General features: G+C 39.1%; 1 protein-coding gene across 2 annotated transcripts in view; it reads left to right on the forward strand.

The window, feature by feature from the left end:
* Positions 1-16415, forward strand: part of rabgap1l (RAB GTPase activating protein 1-like) — a 132896-nt gene that overhangs the window by 88816 nt on the left and 27665 nt on the right. For both annotated transcript variants that reach the window (XM_038715470.1, XM_038715471.1), the window contains 3 exons: positions 4166-4291; positions 6252-6395; positions 10323-10364. In XM_038715470.1, coding sequence (XP_038571398.1) covers positions 4166-4291; positions 6252-6395; positions 10323-10364 — 312 coding nt within the window. The remainder of the gene's footprint in view (positions 1-4165; positions 4292-6251; positions 6396-10322; positions 10365-16415) is intronic.

Consider the following 16415-nt stretch of genomic DNA (forward strand, 5'->3'; position numbering starts at 1 on the left):
TGTCGGTTTATAACGGCGGGGATACGGCAGCGGGTGCTGTATATGGATCAAAAGTACCAACACTTGCAGTTTGTGTCCATATCTATGTTTTTCTTGAGTTGAGGGGTGATCCAAATAAAACTTGAGGGGACAGCAAATTTACACTGTTGTGCAAGCTGTACACTCACTACTTTACATTGTAGCAAAGTGTCATTTCTTCAGTTTTGTCACATGAAAAGATTTTATCAAATATGTACAAAAATGTGAGGGGTGTACTCACTTTTGTGAGATACTGTATGTATTATCATGTATTCTACCCTTACTTGTTTAGGCGCTATACTGATGATATTTGGCACTAAATAGTTTTTATATACTTCTCTCACTTTGTAATTAAAGTATTATAATTTATTGTATTTCTCTTGCAGTACTTGTTGAAGCATCGTACTGATGACGTTCGGCACTAATCAGTTATAACTTGCTCAGGGACACAGATGAAAATTAGTTATTTTGCTAACTCTGGTACATTTATGTTGAAGTGTAACAGTTACGTTGATTAATGTGCATTGTCCTGGTAAATAATTTTTTTTTTTATGAAACAATATGAAAATTCCATATCACGATTATAGTGACCAAAGTTATAATGGTTATCAGTATCGTGTTTTTGTTAAAATGTGCTGAAAAAAAGTACTGATACACCAAACTATATATTGAAAACTACATATACAATTAGCAGCACTTTAGGTTTGCATAAACATTTAAATAATAACCTTATTTATACATATCTAAACCATATCAAATGTACATTAACTAAAGACGATATAAAGTTTAAGTATATGCAGTGACCCCATGCACAGTTTACGTAAGTACAAATAAGTCTTAAGGAAACAGTGAGTGGGTGGTGATCACAAAGGTGAGGGAGTGTTGTCCCCTTTTGCAGCGATTTTTTTCGATCTTCCCTCAGCACTCTTATAAAAACCAAAATACGACCACACTTCAGACAGGCTGAAAAATCTCCAGAGCGGCGTCACTGCCTTCCGACAGGTTGTCATTGACCTAAAAATAAACCCATGTTGCACGCAGCGCTTGCGTCTGGGAGACTGTTGCTGGACAATATTTACTGTGGCGTGGTTATCAAACACGGTTTTAATGATATCAAAATTTAAAATGGTAATACTAATTGTCTGGAATTTTACATTAAACCGGTAACCGTTTCATCCCTAACACATACATATTGTGACAACCTGTAACATTCAGGATGCACCGCCCTTGTGAGGACCGCCAATACCACCCACTTGCTCTGATTCACTTTGCGCTACAGCGGCAGCTGTATCCTCCCTAGTGAATAAAAGAGTGAAAGGGGAAGAGGACAGCGTAGTCAAGAGATTAGTGGAGAGAGCAGTGAATTAAGCATGATTGCGGCGGAGTAAAAATAATTTTTTGGTGTGAATAACCGTTTAAAGCAAGGCAATATAATATCTTGACGAATCGTTTTCAATCACCTACACAAGCATCATCCTCCGTACAGTTCCTATCATCCATCACCACTCTACAAATAATCATCACCTCTGCTGCAGAAATAAAACAATCAACTACTTACCGGCGTAACGCCCAAACGCCATGACCACATGCTGGACTAGGGTTCTTTTGCCCAGTAGACCGCCCGGTCGTAAGTGCACTAAAGCACTTTTTTTTGTATCCCAGCTGGTTTGTGGTGTGTTGTTGACTTGAACCTTGATTTTTGATTAATTTAATTATTGATTTTGCTGGACTGATTGAAATGAATTTACGTACTTTGAAAGAGTCTATTTTTGTGTTTCCCTGAATGAACTGAAAAAGAGCCTATTTTGTGTTTTTGCCAACAAAGAGAATACTTGAATACATTGAATTGATACCCAGAGAGGACAATTTGAGTTGTTTACATAGAATTATTTTGTGGGTTGTTTTGTTTGTGCATTATTGAAATACAAGATGTTTTTTATTACGCTTTAAAACTCTTGAGTTGTGGTTTTCATTACCCAGTTAGTTATTCAACGTGAGGGTCCATATTCTGATATATGGGTCCTTTTTGACATTTGATTAAAAGACAACGGATACTGTATAAACCAAAAACCTGAATATCTAACATGTCAGGAGAGGCCGGCACCCCAGACATAACTAAATTAAGAGTCAAACTGTCACATAAGAATGGCACCCCAAATGGGACATTAAACTAAAAATTGTCGAATGATAAAATAACAGTGAAATAAATAAAACAAAGCTTTGCGACGTTAAAGCAAACTTTATTTCTGGGACAAACATAACAAAGAAACACAAAATGGCTGACAATACTGACTCAGAAGCGATATTTTCTGGCTATGGAATTCAGCAGCAGCTGCACAAAATTGTGGAAGATCAAAATCGCCCCAGACAGGAGCTAAACGGAAACATGGAACAAATGGCAAAGGAAATCACAAATCATACGGAACAAACAAATCACAAACGGTCACAATATACATTCTCAGAAACAACATTAGCAAAGTCAAGATAAAAGCTCTTTGGAGCTGCTGGAATGTTATCTTGATGCTACTACAGTCTATGATTGAGCACAGCAATCAAGGAAATAATGAAGGGTTTCTTAATAAAGAAAATATGTCAGCATTGTGCTGCTGTACCTACACCTCACTGCATCTACAGAAAGTCTCTTAGCTTGTGCTGGGTGTAATAAAGCAGAACGGAGACAATATAAAAGACTAAATGGAGGCTGAGAGAGAGAAGGAAACAGAAAGAATGTCTCTAGCTGAAAAGAAAGTTTGCTTCTGGTATGACAACAGTTTATAGCAGACTGATGTGGATGAAAAGAGTGAGTGAGAGAGTGTGAAAGAAGTTAGAGCTGAAGGCACGAGACCGAGTCATAACAGAAAATAAGGAGTGGTAAAGAAGTGGACACAACATTCGGTCACTCTCACACTGTCTGTTAATGACTCTTTCAAGGTCATTAACAGACACACAACTCTTAAAGAACCCCTGCTCTAAATACCCCTTCCCATACATTAGTATCTTTCTTTTGTTCAGTGTTTCTTGTCTGTTCAAAGTGTGTTGCAACTTTAGTGCATAAAACACACCTGAAATTTTATTTGTGGATGGTGTTAAAAGACAGATGGAGAAGAGGCAGAGGAATATATGCAGAGGTAGGTAGAAGTTTGGTTGAGGTCCAAATCACAAGGGCAGCACAGGTTAAAGTGGAGGTAGATGGAGGGAGAGTGTAGGGGAGAAAGAGGTCAGGAGGAAGTGGGGTAAGGAGAGATGACTGGAGAGCTATGGACGGGTTTAGTGAAGGCACATCCTAAGATATAGAGGAGACAGGAGTGGAAGAGAGTGGAGGTATGGAGGAGGAGGCTGTAAAGGTGAAGAGAAGGAGGGGGAGAGATAAAGGGGAAAGCAGCAGTAAAAGAAAGAGAGGATATACAGGAGGAGGAGGCAGACGGGTTATAGAGGAGGAAGAGGAAGAAGGGAGAGGTTATGGGAGGAGATGTCAGGAATATTAATAGGGGTTCAGGTTTACCTGCAGGAGCCCATTCAGCCCCAAACACATACTGTCACTCTGATTAAATATCACCTCACCGTCTGCAAGTGTGTGTGTGTGTGTGTGTGTGTGTGTGTGTGTGTGTGTTTATTTCTGCTCTAGCTCTCTCTCTCTCACATACACACACGCAATTTTAAGCTTTCTTTCACGCCTCTTATCTTCATTCATCCTAACACAATGAAGAACACAAAATGTTTTTGCACATGTAAACACCTTGAAGTATGCCCCTTCATGACCCCCCCTCCTCAAACCCAACACCCCCAACCCTCATCCCCACTGTCCCCACACACACACATATTTCACATAAATTATGTCAGAAACTAAATTTTCATTCGTTTTCCGTCTTTGTTAAAGAGCAGATTGGGTGGGGGGGGGGGGGCGTTGCCAAAACATTGTAAATAAAATTTAGCACTGGTCTGGTAATGCAGATAGAGATAAAGAAAGAATCTGTTTATTGTCTTGAATCCATCCTGACCAGAAAATGTCATGTGGTGAATCAAACAAAATCTCCTGGTTTCCTTTGTGGCAACAGAGATACAGTTTTATATATATATGTATTTTAGACAGCCAGTTCAGAGTTTCAGTTCATGTAGCTGTACTTTATGGTTATTCATCTGGTTTCAGATGCCCGAGGAACAGGCCTTCTGTGTGTTGGTGAAAATAATGTATGAGTACGGCCTCAGAGCTCTCTATAAAAACAACTTTGAGGATCTTCACTGCAAGTTCTACCAGCTGGAGAGGCTGATGCAGGTTAGTGATGCACTGTTTCATAGCGTTTTGAAATGGAATGGAATGTTATAACAATGCAATTGAAGAAGACAACCCTGACCAGATGGGCGGAGTTGATGAAATACAGCTGTGTGGGAGGGGCTGCTGGTTCCAAAAGTGTTTTTCCCTGTAATGTGTTCCCATTTCAAGTTTTTCTTTACGATATCCTCAATGTTACTTAACTTAGTAACACGGGACTATCTAGCTAACCTATAGGTTTATGTTTTGGCCACTAATTTTTTTTTCTGAGAAATCATGTTTTCTTCATCGTTTATGCATAGCTGACGGTTGTATGTGCTACGCTACCCAAAACACTATCAAATTCAAAACGCTTTGTTGGTGCGGTTGAAAAGTGCTGCAACATTGTGGCTGAGTACATTAAAAATGTATCCCAGAATTTAAAACTGAATTGGTTTGAAAAGATGCTACAACTACAAGTCACTGCTAGTTTACACTGATCTCTGTTTCTTTTCTTTGTTTGCTCATCACACATTTGTTCAGACACCTATGGCTGTAGTGTAAGAGAGGATTAATCTCACCACTTAGTGGAAGAGTGGCATTTAGGGGGCTCAAAATCAAAAATGTTAATCTGTCATTTTGTCTGCAACATAAGTTTAAATACCATGAAATTCACTTTACATATTCAGCTATCCTTGTTGTACAGACTAGTCAAGAACCATTCATTGACACTAGAATTGATTTCCCAGCATTTTCACTTTCTTTCTTGACAATGAAGGTCCCCCAACAATGAAGGCTGTTTCATTTAATTTATTGAATACAGCATTTTTACAGTTACTCAACCTGGGTGCTACTAAAATGAAAAGACTAGCAGACAGTGCAAAAAGCCTTACAAAATGTGTTTGCATTTTCCATAAAAGCGAGGAAAGTTTGATCATATTCAAATATGGAGAGCATTTTACCAGTGATTGCATCATCTGCAGAGGACGACATGTTTGTTGTTGCCTTGTTGACTTGTTTTTTTCTGGTCACTGAATGTAAACGAATATAATAAGAATTAAATCTGTGAGACTTGAGGTCTCTGTAAGCTGAACAGCATTCGTTCTGTCTGTTGAGGCCAATGATCCTATTGCTTTTAAGGTCCCATTCCACTCAGGTATTACAGCCTAAATCCAGTCACTCATTAGAGTTTAATTTGCCCCTGAAATCCATCCTAGCCATGCAGTCAGTCATCTCTCAGCATCAAGATCAACTCTGTTAGCATCGACCAAATGTGCTCAATGTAAGGATGTTAGCATTGACTGCTAATTATTAGGATACAGGTGGGAGGTCACTATCTGATCCAGTCATGTCGTGTGGCATGGTAAGTGTTGACTGCCAAAGTGGATCACTATCTGGTTAATGTAATTCTTTATTCACTGTACATGCCTGTACCCTAAGACAAGCGCACTTCGCACAATGTTGAGGTAAGAGTATAATAGGTAGGGGGATAAAACAAATGTAGGAACCCTCATCAGAAAATCAAGTTCACAGAGTGATATAATAACACTGGCATTATTGAATTCTGGTGCTCATACACTGTACAATATATGAAGCAGATTGCTCTACAAAGGTAAAATTGCTCATCCTCGTCACAGATTTGTCAGTGTAAAATTTTGTGACTGTGGGTGCTTTCTATAACATAGTATCTAGCCTATTACACTGTGTGTAATGTATGAATAATGTATCTGACTGTTTGGTAGCTGGGATGTGGTGCTGAACTGTGTTATGTGTCTTTTTAAACTTTTCTTTGTTCGTAGGTCTCTCTTGAAAGACATTATCATCTCAGCAATACGGCATGATTTAATAAAGTATGAGTGAAAATGAAATAATGTAAAATTGAAATGACAAGCAGGAACCTTATCTTTATATTCTTCTAAGTACTGTTTTATCTCAAAAGTTTCTCCCCCTCCTCCTCTTCCTTCTCTTCTATCTGCTCCTACAGGAACAGCTTCCAGACCTGTGGTCCCACTTCCAGGAGCTGAACCTGGAGGCACACATGTATGCCTCCCAGTGGTTCCTCACCCTCTTCACTGCCAAGTTCCCCCTGTGCATGGTTTTCCACATCACTGACCTGCTTCTCTGTGAGGTACATTTTGACTCACTGCACTACTTTATACTGGGAATACAGGTAGATTGATTTAAGTCTACACTGTCCAGAGGGGAGTGTCAGCCTTCTAGAAAGATGAGAGAAGTAGTAAGGAGGTAGAAAAGAAGGTCACAAAAGGTAGAGAATGAGTTGCAGAGGTTACTGGCAATTAAATGACACTTATTTCGAAGAAAAGGAAAGACTTGATGCAGATAGACTCATATGTAGACCGGTGTCTCTCTTAAACACAGACCAAAATATCTTGGCTAAATCCTTAGCTAGAACATTCAGCCCTCTTATGGCTAAATTGGTACATCCTGATCAGACAAGGTTTATCCCAAACGGACACTTGATTCATAACTTCAGGTGCTTTTTCAACATTATGTATTTCCCTAGAAACCCAAAAGAGGACATGTTAATTTTGAGTTTAGATACAGAGAAGCACTTTGACTGCGTAGAATGGCCCTATTTATTTGCTGTGTTAGAAAAAATGTATTCATCTCATGGGGTTAAGATCCCGAAAAAATCCTGATGCAAAAATCCTTACTTATCGGACAGTTTCAGATATATTTAATCTGCACAGGGGCACCAGGCAGGGATGCACTCCTAGTCCCTTGTTGTTTACACTGGCGTTTAATACAGTTCAATACAGGCACAGACCTCTGTTCCTGTCTTATTCAAGACAATTGAATTATTACACTTTCTTATTAAAAATTGAATGAAAGGAATGGGAAGGGAAGATGGCAACCATCAATGTAGGAGGAAGGGGAAAGAGAAGGATGGAGAGAGATGTGTTGGTTAAACTGTACAGTACCTCTTCTGTCTGGCTTTCAGTGGCCACAGGTAGAGGGTAAAGCTATACCAGCTCTGATTTGTCTGCGATCTGCCCTGTTGTTTTATCTAATATATTCTCATTGTTATCAATAGAGAAGCACTGATCGGGCTTTTAAGGGTTGATGCGATCACTGATTTAATGTCATTAGGACCACTTGACCTGATAACAATAACTGCTTGCTTCCTGTTTTAAAAAATTTTAACAGAAAGCTCCTCTGAAGAGACCTTCTCCCAAAAGCTTTTCAAAATGCTACTATTGGTTGGACTTACTACTTCAAAATATTAATATACAGTACTCCTTGTTACTACGACTATGTCTTCTAACAAATCCTGTGATATTCTGCAACCTTTTCTTAACTTCTGGACAAGTGTATTTCCCCTGAGATCACAGAGGAGCTTGAACGATCAAATGGTGAAAGAACAATTTTGAAAATCTCTCTAAAACATCGGTTAAAACAGTTTAGGTGTGTGTTTCTTTTGTGGTCTGTCCTTAGAAGCCATGCGGCTGCTGACATCAGGCAGTAGCAGCCTAAAGAATACTGCAAACATCTCAATTCCCTCTCAGTCCCGCAATGGTCAGCAGCACTACTTTGAGTCGGTGTGGTCTGATGTAAATAATAATAATCTTTAATCATATAGCATCTTTGTTTTACAGTGCTACAGAATAATTTACTATTAAAAAAAAGGCAAGGAATAAAAGTATTTAAAACAAGTACTAGAATAGTAGTTCATAAGTCTTCTTGGTACCAAAACAACTAAAGACTCATGATCCACACCTGAGTTTTTGTTTCTTTGACCGTGTCATCTGATCTGCGGCCAAATGATTTGGCGACTGAGGTGAAGAGAGAAACCAAGCTTTCAGCTGATCACCACCTGCTGGTGAGTCGGATCAGGTGGCAGATAAAGCTGCCAGACAGACCTGGTGAAGCCAAATGTGTAATGAGTATGCACTGGGACTGCCTGACCGAGGCCCTTATCTCAAGGTGGTACATGCAGCTGTGTCCTTACGGAAAATAATTATTGTGTTTGGAGCATATAAACTCAAAGTAGCAGGGGCCAAGAACAGAGCCTTGAGGAAAACTATTATTAGTGTATTTTCTATATATTTTATTTATTAGAATTTTTATGTTGTTCTAAAAAGCTTCATTGCGTCAGTATCAAAAGTCAAATGCCCTATTTGTTTTCTCTCCCCTCTATCCTTCTCTCTCTTTCTCTCTTCCCTCCCTCCCTGTCCTCCTATTGGCCCCGGGCAGAACAATTAAAAGTTTCCCAGGTCTTTCTCACCCAATGAGCCGGATGATGAAAATCTGCTCTTTAAACCAGAATTCTCATCTCCTGCATCCCTCTCTGTCTGCCCTCCTCTTTTTGGCTCTCTCAATCATCTTCTCCCACTCCTTTATCCCTTCGTTTCTCTATCATCTTTCTCTTTCCTTGTTTACTCTCTGTCATATATCTATTTTCTTGCCATTTCTTTAACAACTTTTGTTGTCGTATGTTTTCCTTCTTCTACTGTCTCTCATTCTGTTTGTTGGCTCAGTCTTATACTTATTTATGCATCAGTCTCTATTATTGTCTTTGTTTTTATCTTATCTTTTCCTTTGTCTCTCTTTAAACAGCATTCTGTCATTGCTCACTCTCATCCCCAGCTTTACTTGTTTGCCCTTTTTTTTGCACTTTTCATCTTTCCTTCTTTCCTGTTCTTACCTTTATCCCCTTTTTCTGTCCTTGAACTTTGTGTGAGCTTTTTTCTCATCCCTTTTATCACTGTATTCACACTCCCCCAGTCAGCTGTGGTTTTTCCTTGATGAAGTCTTCTCAACATTTTTCTTTGATAATTATTTTACTCTTTTCCTCTGTTCAACATTTTCATCCAACTTTCTTTTTCAAAATCTCTAACTCATATCTAGAAATAGTAAGTCAGAGGCTACCGGACTTTGTTTGATCTTATGGTATTTTTCCACTTAGAGCTTGTATCTCCAAAAGTTATGCAAATTGGTGGGGAATCCCAGGCTCACACCTTGATGTCAAGTGAGGTTTTTTTAGGTCACATGTGAGTCGCTTTAGAGTCATCAGTTATTACCACTTTAGTTACTTTCACTCCTGCTAACACATTTCTAGTGGTAACAAGCTGCAAAATGATCCCCCCTCTGTTTTTACATGTATCTTCTTAGCTCTGATCAACTCGCATGTGTAACATCATGTAGTCTTGAGCCTTCACTACTCCCTTGGCCTGTTACCCCGTCACCATTCCAATCTGTTATATATGTTCATCGCTTTTTTTCCTGCATGAATCACCCACTCGGAGATTATCCTTCTTTCTGTCATGCTCACCTTTGGTCCTGCCTCAGCACTGTAGCACCATCTTGAGGCCTACAAAGATAGGTGTGTGTGTGTGTGTGTGTGTGAAGGCAGAGCTCCCCCTCTCTTTCTCTTTCTCCAGTTATTTTTAGAGCTGTCCAGATATTTTTAGCTCTGTGTTGCCATGTGAACTGGTTATCACAGAGACCAAGGAGACGGGTGTCCCATGCAGAGCTGACATCAGCTTTACATTTTCTTTCTTTCTGTTTCAACATCAGAAGCCTATCACACAGCATATCAACAAAAGAGACAGGAAAAACATATTGTCACAGCATTAGTGTACAAATATCAGTTAATAGAAACAAAACATCTTACCACAATACCTTGCTCCACACAATACATATAAAGAATTGAAAATTGAAAGTTAACTTTAGAGATGGTGTAATTCAGTTCAGTAGGATATTGTGGGCGGTGTTTAATCCAAATTTAGGGAAGAAATTAAAACACTCTCCTAAGCAGCAGTTAGGACAGGGAAAGCTGGACGTACCAACATCTGATATCAATGGTATCCTTTATCTCTAACACTTGTTAGGATTTTAGACATCCACCTAATATTTCTATATTCTTAGCTGTATCATTCATTGGAAGCCACCAACAAGTAAAGCTGGCTATGGATTGCGGTAAAATTCAGTTCCAGAATAAAATCAGAAATAAATACACTTATATTTACAGACACACTGAAACATTGTAACCACTTGTTATTGTATTCACACCTAATTCTCCTCTCTCTTGCAGGGTCTGAACATAATCTTCAATGTAGCCCTGGCCCTGCTCAAGGTTAGAATTCACTTCATTTATTCATTTATCTGTAACCATCTGTTTAAATTTGCTCAACTATCAAATCAGTACTGATATCCAAAATCATATTTTCTTTTAAACGCACCCAGATAAAGTTTAGCTGTAAATCCACTTTGCTTCAGTAAAAGAGAAAAAATATATATGATTTGTATGATTATATTTTAGTTTAATAGTTTTGTACTTAAGATAAACCCATCTGTATTTAAAAAATAGCAGATTTCACATTTTTTGGAGGGTTGCGCAAAGATTTGCTGAGCACTTTATTAACATTATTATTAGCGAAGACGTTACCAGTAATAAGTGCAAAGCAAAGTTTTTGGGATGCATGATTGTACTGAACCGGTCTTGTGTGTGAGGACATAGCCCATCCCTAGGTGTGGTATGATAGTTAAAGGTTAGACCGTTTGTTTCTTGCCCCCTAGTGCTCAAACTGAAAACTGAAACTTTTAAGACACATTAGACAATGGATTAAGACTCATTATGTTAAACATCATGTTGAATATGATGAATTTTATTTCATAACAGCTGCCGGTCTTTATTACAGTGACCAGATTCTAACCAAAATAACACACGTCTATGTATGTCTGTGTTGTAGTGGGGTTTATTTTAAGGACTTTGATTAAAGAGATACCTTCCCATGTTTAACTGCACTATTATGTTGCAGTATATGTTTTCAGCAGTATATGAATTGGATCAATTATGGAAGATTTTATTGGACTTTAATATTTGTAATCCACAGAAAACAATCCACAAATGTGTACTATGATGCGCAAATATTTCACTATCTACAAATATGTATTTTTACATTTGTGATCCTATCTACAAAAATACAAAGTGACTACTAGTACACACAAAACTGCTTTCTGTCAGTTTGTGGGTCATGTTACATCTGTAACTTCCTTTTTACACATTTGTGGAATTTTGTCCAATGTGTATTGCGGAGATCTGTAAAAAAAAAAAAAAAAAAAAAAATACACAAATATCTCACTACCTAAAACATGTATTTTTACATTTGTTTTGTGTAAAATCATATCCACAAAAATACAGTGCAATGTAGCATGTCTATGTTTTAATAAATTTATGAGAATTAATACCAAATAATGAATGAAAAACAAGAGAGGTTTTCTTAACTTTAATATGTCTAATCACAAAAAAATCTATTTGCGTGTATTGTAATAAAATATCTTCCCACAATCAAACCTTAATTCTCAAACGGGTATGCCGTTCTTAGTTTTAAGCATTTGATAAAAAGGAAAACAATTGTCAGTAGTTAGACCTTAAAAGGTTAGCATTTCATTAGAATCACAGATGAGAGGAACTTAACTAGCCTTCTGGATATAGTGGCTGTTACACGTTCTTAGAAAATATAGGCAAGCTACACGAATGGCATCAGATTATGGACAAGTAAATACAGATTGACATTTATACATTAACAGCATTTCAGACGATGGCCTGTAAGACTTATTTTGTCCACTTGGGGGAGCTCGGGTTACATGAGGATAGCTCTGATTAATCCTAAAACAATCTTCTCAGGAGCTGGGGAATTTAGTCAATTTTAACCTTAAATTTGAGCTAGAAAATGAATCGAGTATAGGATGACATTTCTTTATCATCATTTCTAAAGGAAGTGTCAGAAAGTGTTGGGAACAAAGCATTGGTTACAACATGAAATGGATAAAGGTCAGGGGTCCTTGCTGAAAATTAAACACTGCAAAATGAACTTATTTAGATTATTTTCAACAACAAATACACCAATATGGTAACATAACTACTCAAATGGAGGCAAACGTAATCAAGTAACTAAAAGATTATTTAATTAAACAAGGTAATGCTTTGAGTCTTGAGGAGAGTACTCTTTTGCTTACACAAAGGAGTTCAGGGCTGTCCTCCTGGTGTCCTGGAGTTTCTCACACCTGGGCGTGAAGAGGAGAATATCCTTTGATGTGAGGTAATTAAACAAAGAGCAAGATCAGTTGCCGTGGTTATGCGTGTGGGGCAGTTTAGGGTTTCCTGCCCTCTCTTAAGAAGAGTTTTTATAGGCTGTTCATGAGAACGCTAATCTCTGGTGAGTGTTCCTTTGTCATTTTAACAGTCAGGCGCTGAGGCTTATCACGGCTGCTGCCAAAGGTGGCCAGTTTTACGATCAGACTGCCCAGAAACAGCAGAGAAACCTTTCACCTCTTCCTTGGAGTCGCTTCGGCTGTCTACTGAGTTGATATCTCACCCCTCCTTTTATTTCTCCCAGGGACAGAGAAAGAATTTGGAGTAGTCCAAATTTATTTGATATAAAATGCAAACATCCACAATATGTACAATTTACTCTGCACACACATTTCAATTTCACATACAAAGTGTTATTTTCGCATTTGTGGATCTGTTTTTACACACAAAACAGTTTTTGCACATTGGAGGATCATTTCCTGTCAATTTGCAGGTCACATTACATTTGTGACTTCCTTTTTACGCGTTTGTGGAATTTTGTCCACTCTGTACCACAGAGATCTGTAAATGTTAGAGCAGTTGACACCAGCAGGTGGCGGTAATGACATTGCCTCTCGTGAGTTATAACCAAGGTCATCTGTAGGAGACAACTTCTGCTTCTGCTGGACCACTGGACTCTCCTCAGTCTAAATTGTTCTGTACAAGTGTATATTTACTAATGAATACTTAATCACTGTATTTGTTTTACATTTATATTCAAAATTCCACAAATGTGTAAAAAGGAAGTTACAAATGTAACATGACCCACAAATTGGCAGAAAGCGATCTGCAAATGTGCAAAAACTGTTTTGTGTGTAGAAGTAACTGTGTTTTTGTAGATATGATTTTACACATCACAAATGTAAAAATACATATTTTTAGATAGTGAAATATTTGCGCATCATAGTACACAAATATTACTATTTTATTTCAAATCAGTCAATATTGAAAAAGAAATAAATAAAGGTAAAAGACAAGTTAAGGTTTTTTTTTAAATATTACCAAACTGCACATTGTTGCCATTAGAGCAGAATGGTGTAGAATGACTAGTTGTGTTATCAGATCTGTTTGTGGTGAGATGGATTGATGAGTTTTGTCAATGACAGTGTCATATTGCATGCCTGTGTTTTAAGTTCAAAGTGGGCAGTCACTTGATGGAACAGCCCTTGTGGAAGTCATGCTGATACTTGGTTTCACTCAGTGACAAAGAACAGGCTTGTTTGTCTCATTAGGTCTTGATACTGAAACAAAATAAACAAATTATTGTATTTCTTTACATTCATTTCAAGTCTTTCCTTTATGTGACAAGACATCAGTACATTTTTGAAGACCAATAAATGCCAGCTGCAGGTTTTACAGACAGTTTGACATAAATCATTTACATCTTTAAGACATATACATTTTTTTATTGTCTTCATTGTAGGTCCAGTAGTTGTTCAACAACAGCGACACCTAGTGTTTAAAACTAGGATGTGCAATGTACATTATTGTTATAGTTTTTTTGAATTAAGCCATATTCTAGTTTATTTTAAATAATTCACCACAGTCATTAAAAATGACTGCAGTTGGCCCGCAGGCCATAGTTTGGCCCCTGCTGTACCACAATACACAGGTATAAAATGTTTTGTAGCTCTTGCAGTAATTGTGCTATTAAGTGGTTTACAAAGGTTTTTACTGCTTCAGCTTTTTCTGCTACATATATCCAAAAAACATCATGGCTACTCATAAATCTCAAGTAAACAATTTTATTTTACTTTTCTTAATATATGTTAGAAAGTTTTGAACCCAGAGTTTGATGTGTTTCTCCTGGTCTCCCCATGAGCTCATAAGCAACAAAACTGTATGTCCAGGCAGTTAGGCCCTCAAGTTTCTTAAACCGAAATAGCCAAATTCGGATATTAAGAGGGATGCCCCAATCAAGTTCTCATTCATAAAAAAGCTACATAGTATACATGGGCACACTAACAATAGGCCTTCATTATAACTGGTAAAGCCAATCAAATTTTGCAGATTGGCTCAGGATATGAACAATCATAATAAATATGTGTGTTTTGCTTTTACGTAGTAAGCAGCTACACTCAGGCTTTCCTCGCTAAATGAATCATGCGTGGTTGGTTTTCAGAAATGCTCCTGCTTTATATATTAGCAATAATGTGTCAGAGAGAGAAAGATGTGGTGGATGCGATGGTCGGAAATGGAGAACAAATGAGGATGTGAGGAGGATGGAAGGGACTTCCACTGCCTTCCTGTCATTGGCCAGGCATGACGGCATTCTCCCCAGAGGCTCCCTCCTCCCTCCTCCATTCATCCTGCTCTCCTCTCCGCTCTTGTCACCCCTCCCTCCCTCTGTTTTCATCTCCCTCCCTCTCCTGCTTAGCAGCCGCCATCCACATCACAACAGAAGCATAAGCTATAGCATTAGCAATCTGGACCTGGAGGAGAAAAGCTCTGTGTTGTTGTTTTAAATTTTTTTCCCTCTTCATCTTTACCTCCCATGGATGCCTGCTTGGAGCTTCTTCACTCCCTCAGATCTTTGTTCTCTCTCTTCTTTACCTCTACCTCCGCCTTCTCCTCTTCTCTTTTGGCTGGCTATGTATTTCTCCAACACGCTACCTCTGTCCACCACCCAGACCTCTGCAATGGAGCCGCCCATAGAAGCTGCTAGCCGTTAGCTGTTAGCATCACAAAGACAGGGAAAGAGGTAGAGAAAGCAAGGAAGGCAGAGTGAGTGCAAAAAAGAGGGGCAGTGTACGAAAAACACTGTGTGGTTTCTTTGCTTTGCCTCACCCCAGCTGCTGGCCAGGACCATCACTGCTGATAGCACACCAACATACACACTCATGCAAACACTCACCCATTTAGGCTTTGTTGTTGTGAAGCAGAAGTGACTTTCCATCTGAAGGAGCTGGTTTCCCATCTAAAGGATCTACTGACCGCTACGGACCGGATGCCTGGCTGCTGCTAATGGATATCTGCCGGAGGGACAGGCACGACAATCCATGCTGGAGCTGTTGACAGCTTTTACTGGTCTTTGGGGTTTGGATCTGGTCAGACTTCAGAAGATCAGAGGGTTATATCAATGAAGAGGAAGAGCAAAGATACAGAGAGGCTATTGTGAAATGCTTTAATCTGTTATACTACCTCTTTCCATACACATCTTGTTTTTCATGCATCACTGGCTTAAATCTGACTCTACGAGTTCAGCATCTGCTCAGCCGTAAACCAACACAAACGCATCATCATCTCCTGAAGGCAGAAACGTGCCATACTCCCATGCTAACAGACCACATCTTGTCTGCTTCTGCCATGTCGACAGGACCGCCTGCTCAGGTTTACACTGGGGCTCTTCAGAGAAAAGGATTCATGCTGTAATTTCAGGTCATTGTACATGTCAAAGAAAGGTAAAATCCCCTCAGCTTCCTACCAGGTCTGACGTCCCATTTGGAAAGGATAAAAGGGTACAAAACTCATCGACCGCTTTGATGTGTCGTCTCACACGCACCAAGCCTTGAGCGCTAAGGCCCACAGACTGAGGGGGATTTTCTCTGCGTCTTTGAAGTCTAACAACGAAGGAACATTTTTTTTAAAAGGTGGAGTACTTATCCATCGCTGCTGTTCACCGGAGCAGAGGCCCGCGTGTTGAGCTGCTTTGTTGCTAGGCAACAGCTTACTGGATTGGAATTGGTTGGGGGAGTTTGGCACGGGAAGATGAGAGTGGGTAGTGTGACTAAATTTCAAAGTGAGGCTGGCAGGTAGCTGGAAGACTCAGCAGTATGCCGAAAGCAGCATCAAAACATCATTTCCTGACTGTTTTTTTGTCCCACCTTGTGGCCATTAGTGGGCTCTGACAGTGGTACAAGCTGAGTGGCTTCCACTGACGTCTTGTCCACTTGTCCATTGTCTGTGATGCCTAGATGAACTGGATCTATCTCAACGTTGCATACCTTGGATGCCTGGGCTGTCTCTGCTGAGTTGGTGTGTGTTCCTGTGAGCGGGGTTGAACATCAGTCTGTTGTGACACTGCCTGATGTGGCATTATCAGCTTCTCTA

The sequence above is a fragment of the Micropterus salmoides genome, unplaced genomic scaffold (genome assembly GCF_014851395.1).
Source record: "Micropterus salmoides isolate LMB-PRFRI ecotype aquatic unplaced genomic scaffold, ASM1485139v1 Ms_hic_scaffold_13, whole genome shotgun sequence".
NCBI classification, from domain to species: Eukaryota; Metazoa; Chordata; class Actinopteri; order Centrarchiformes; family Centrarchidae; genus Micropterus; species Micropterus salmoides.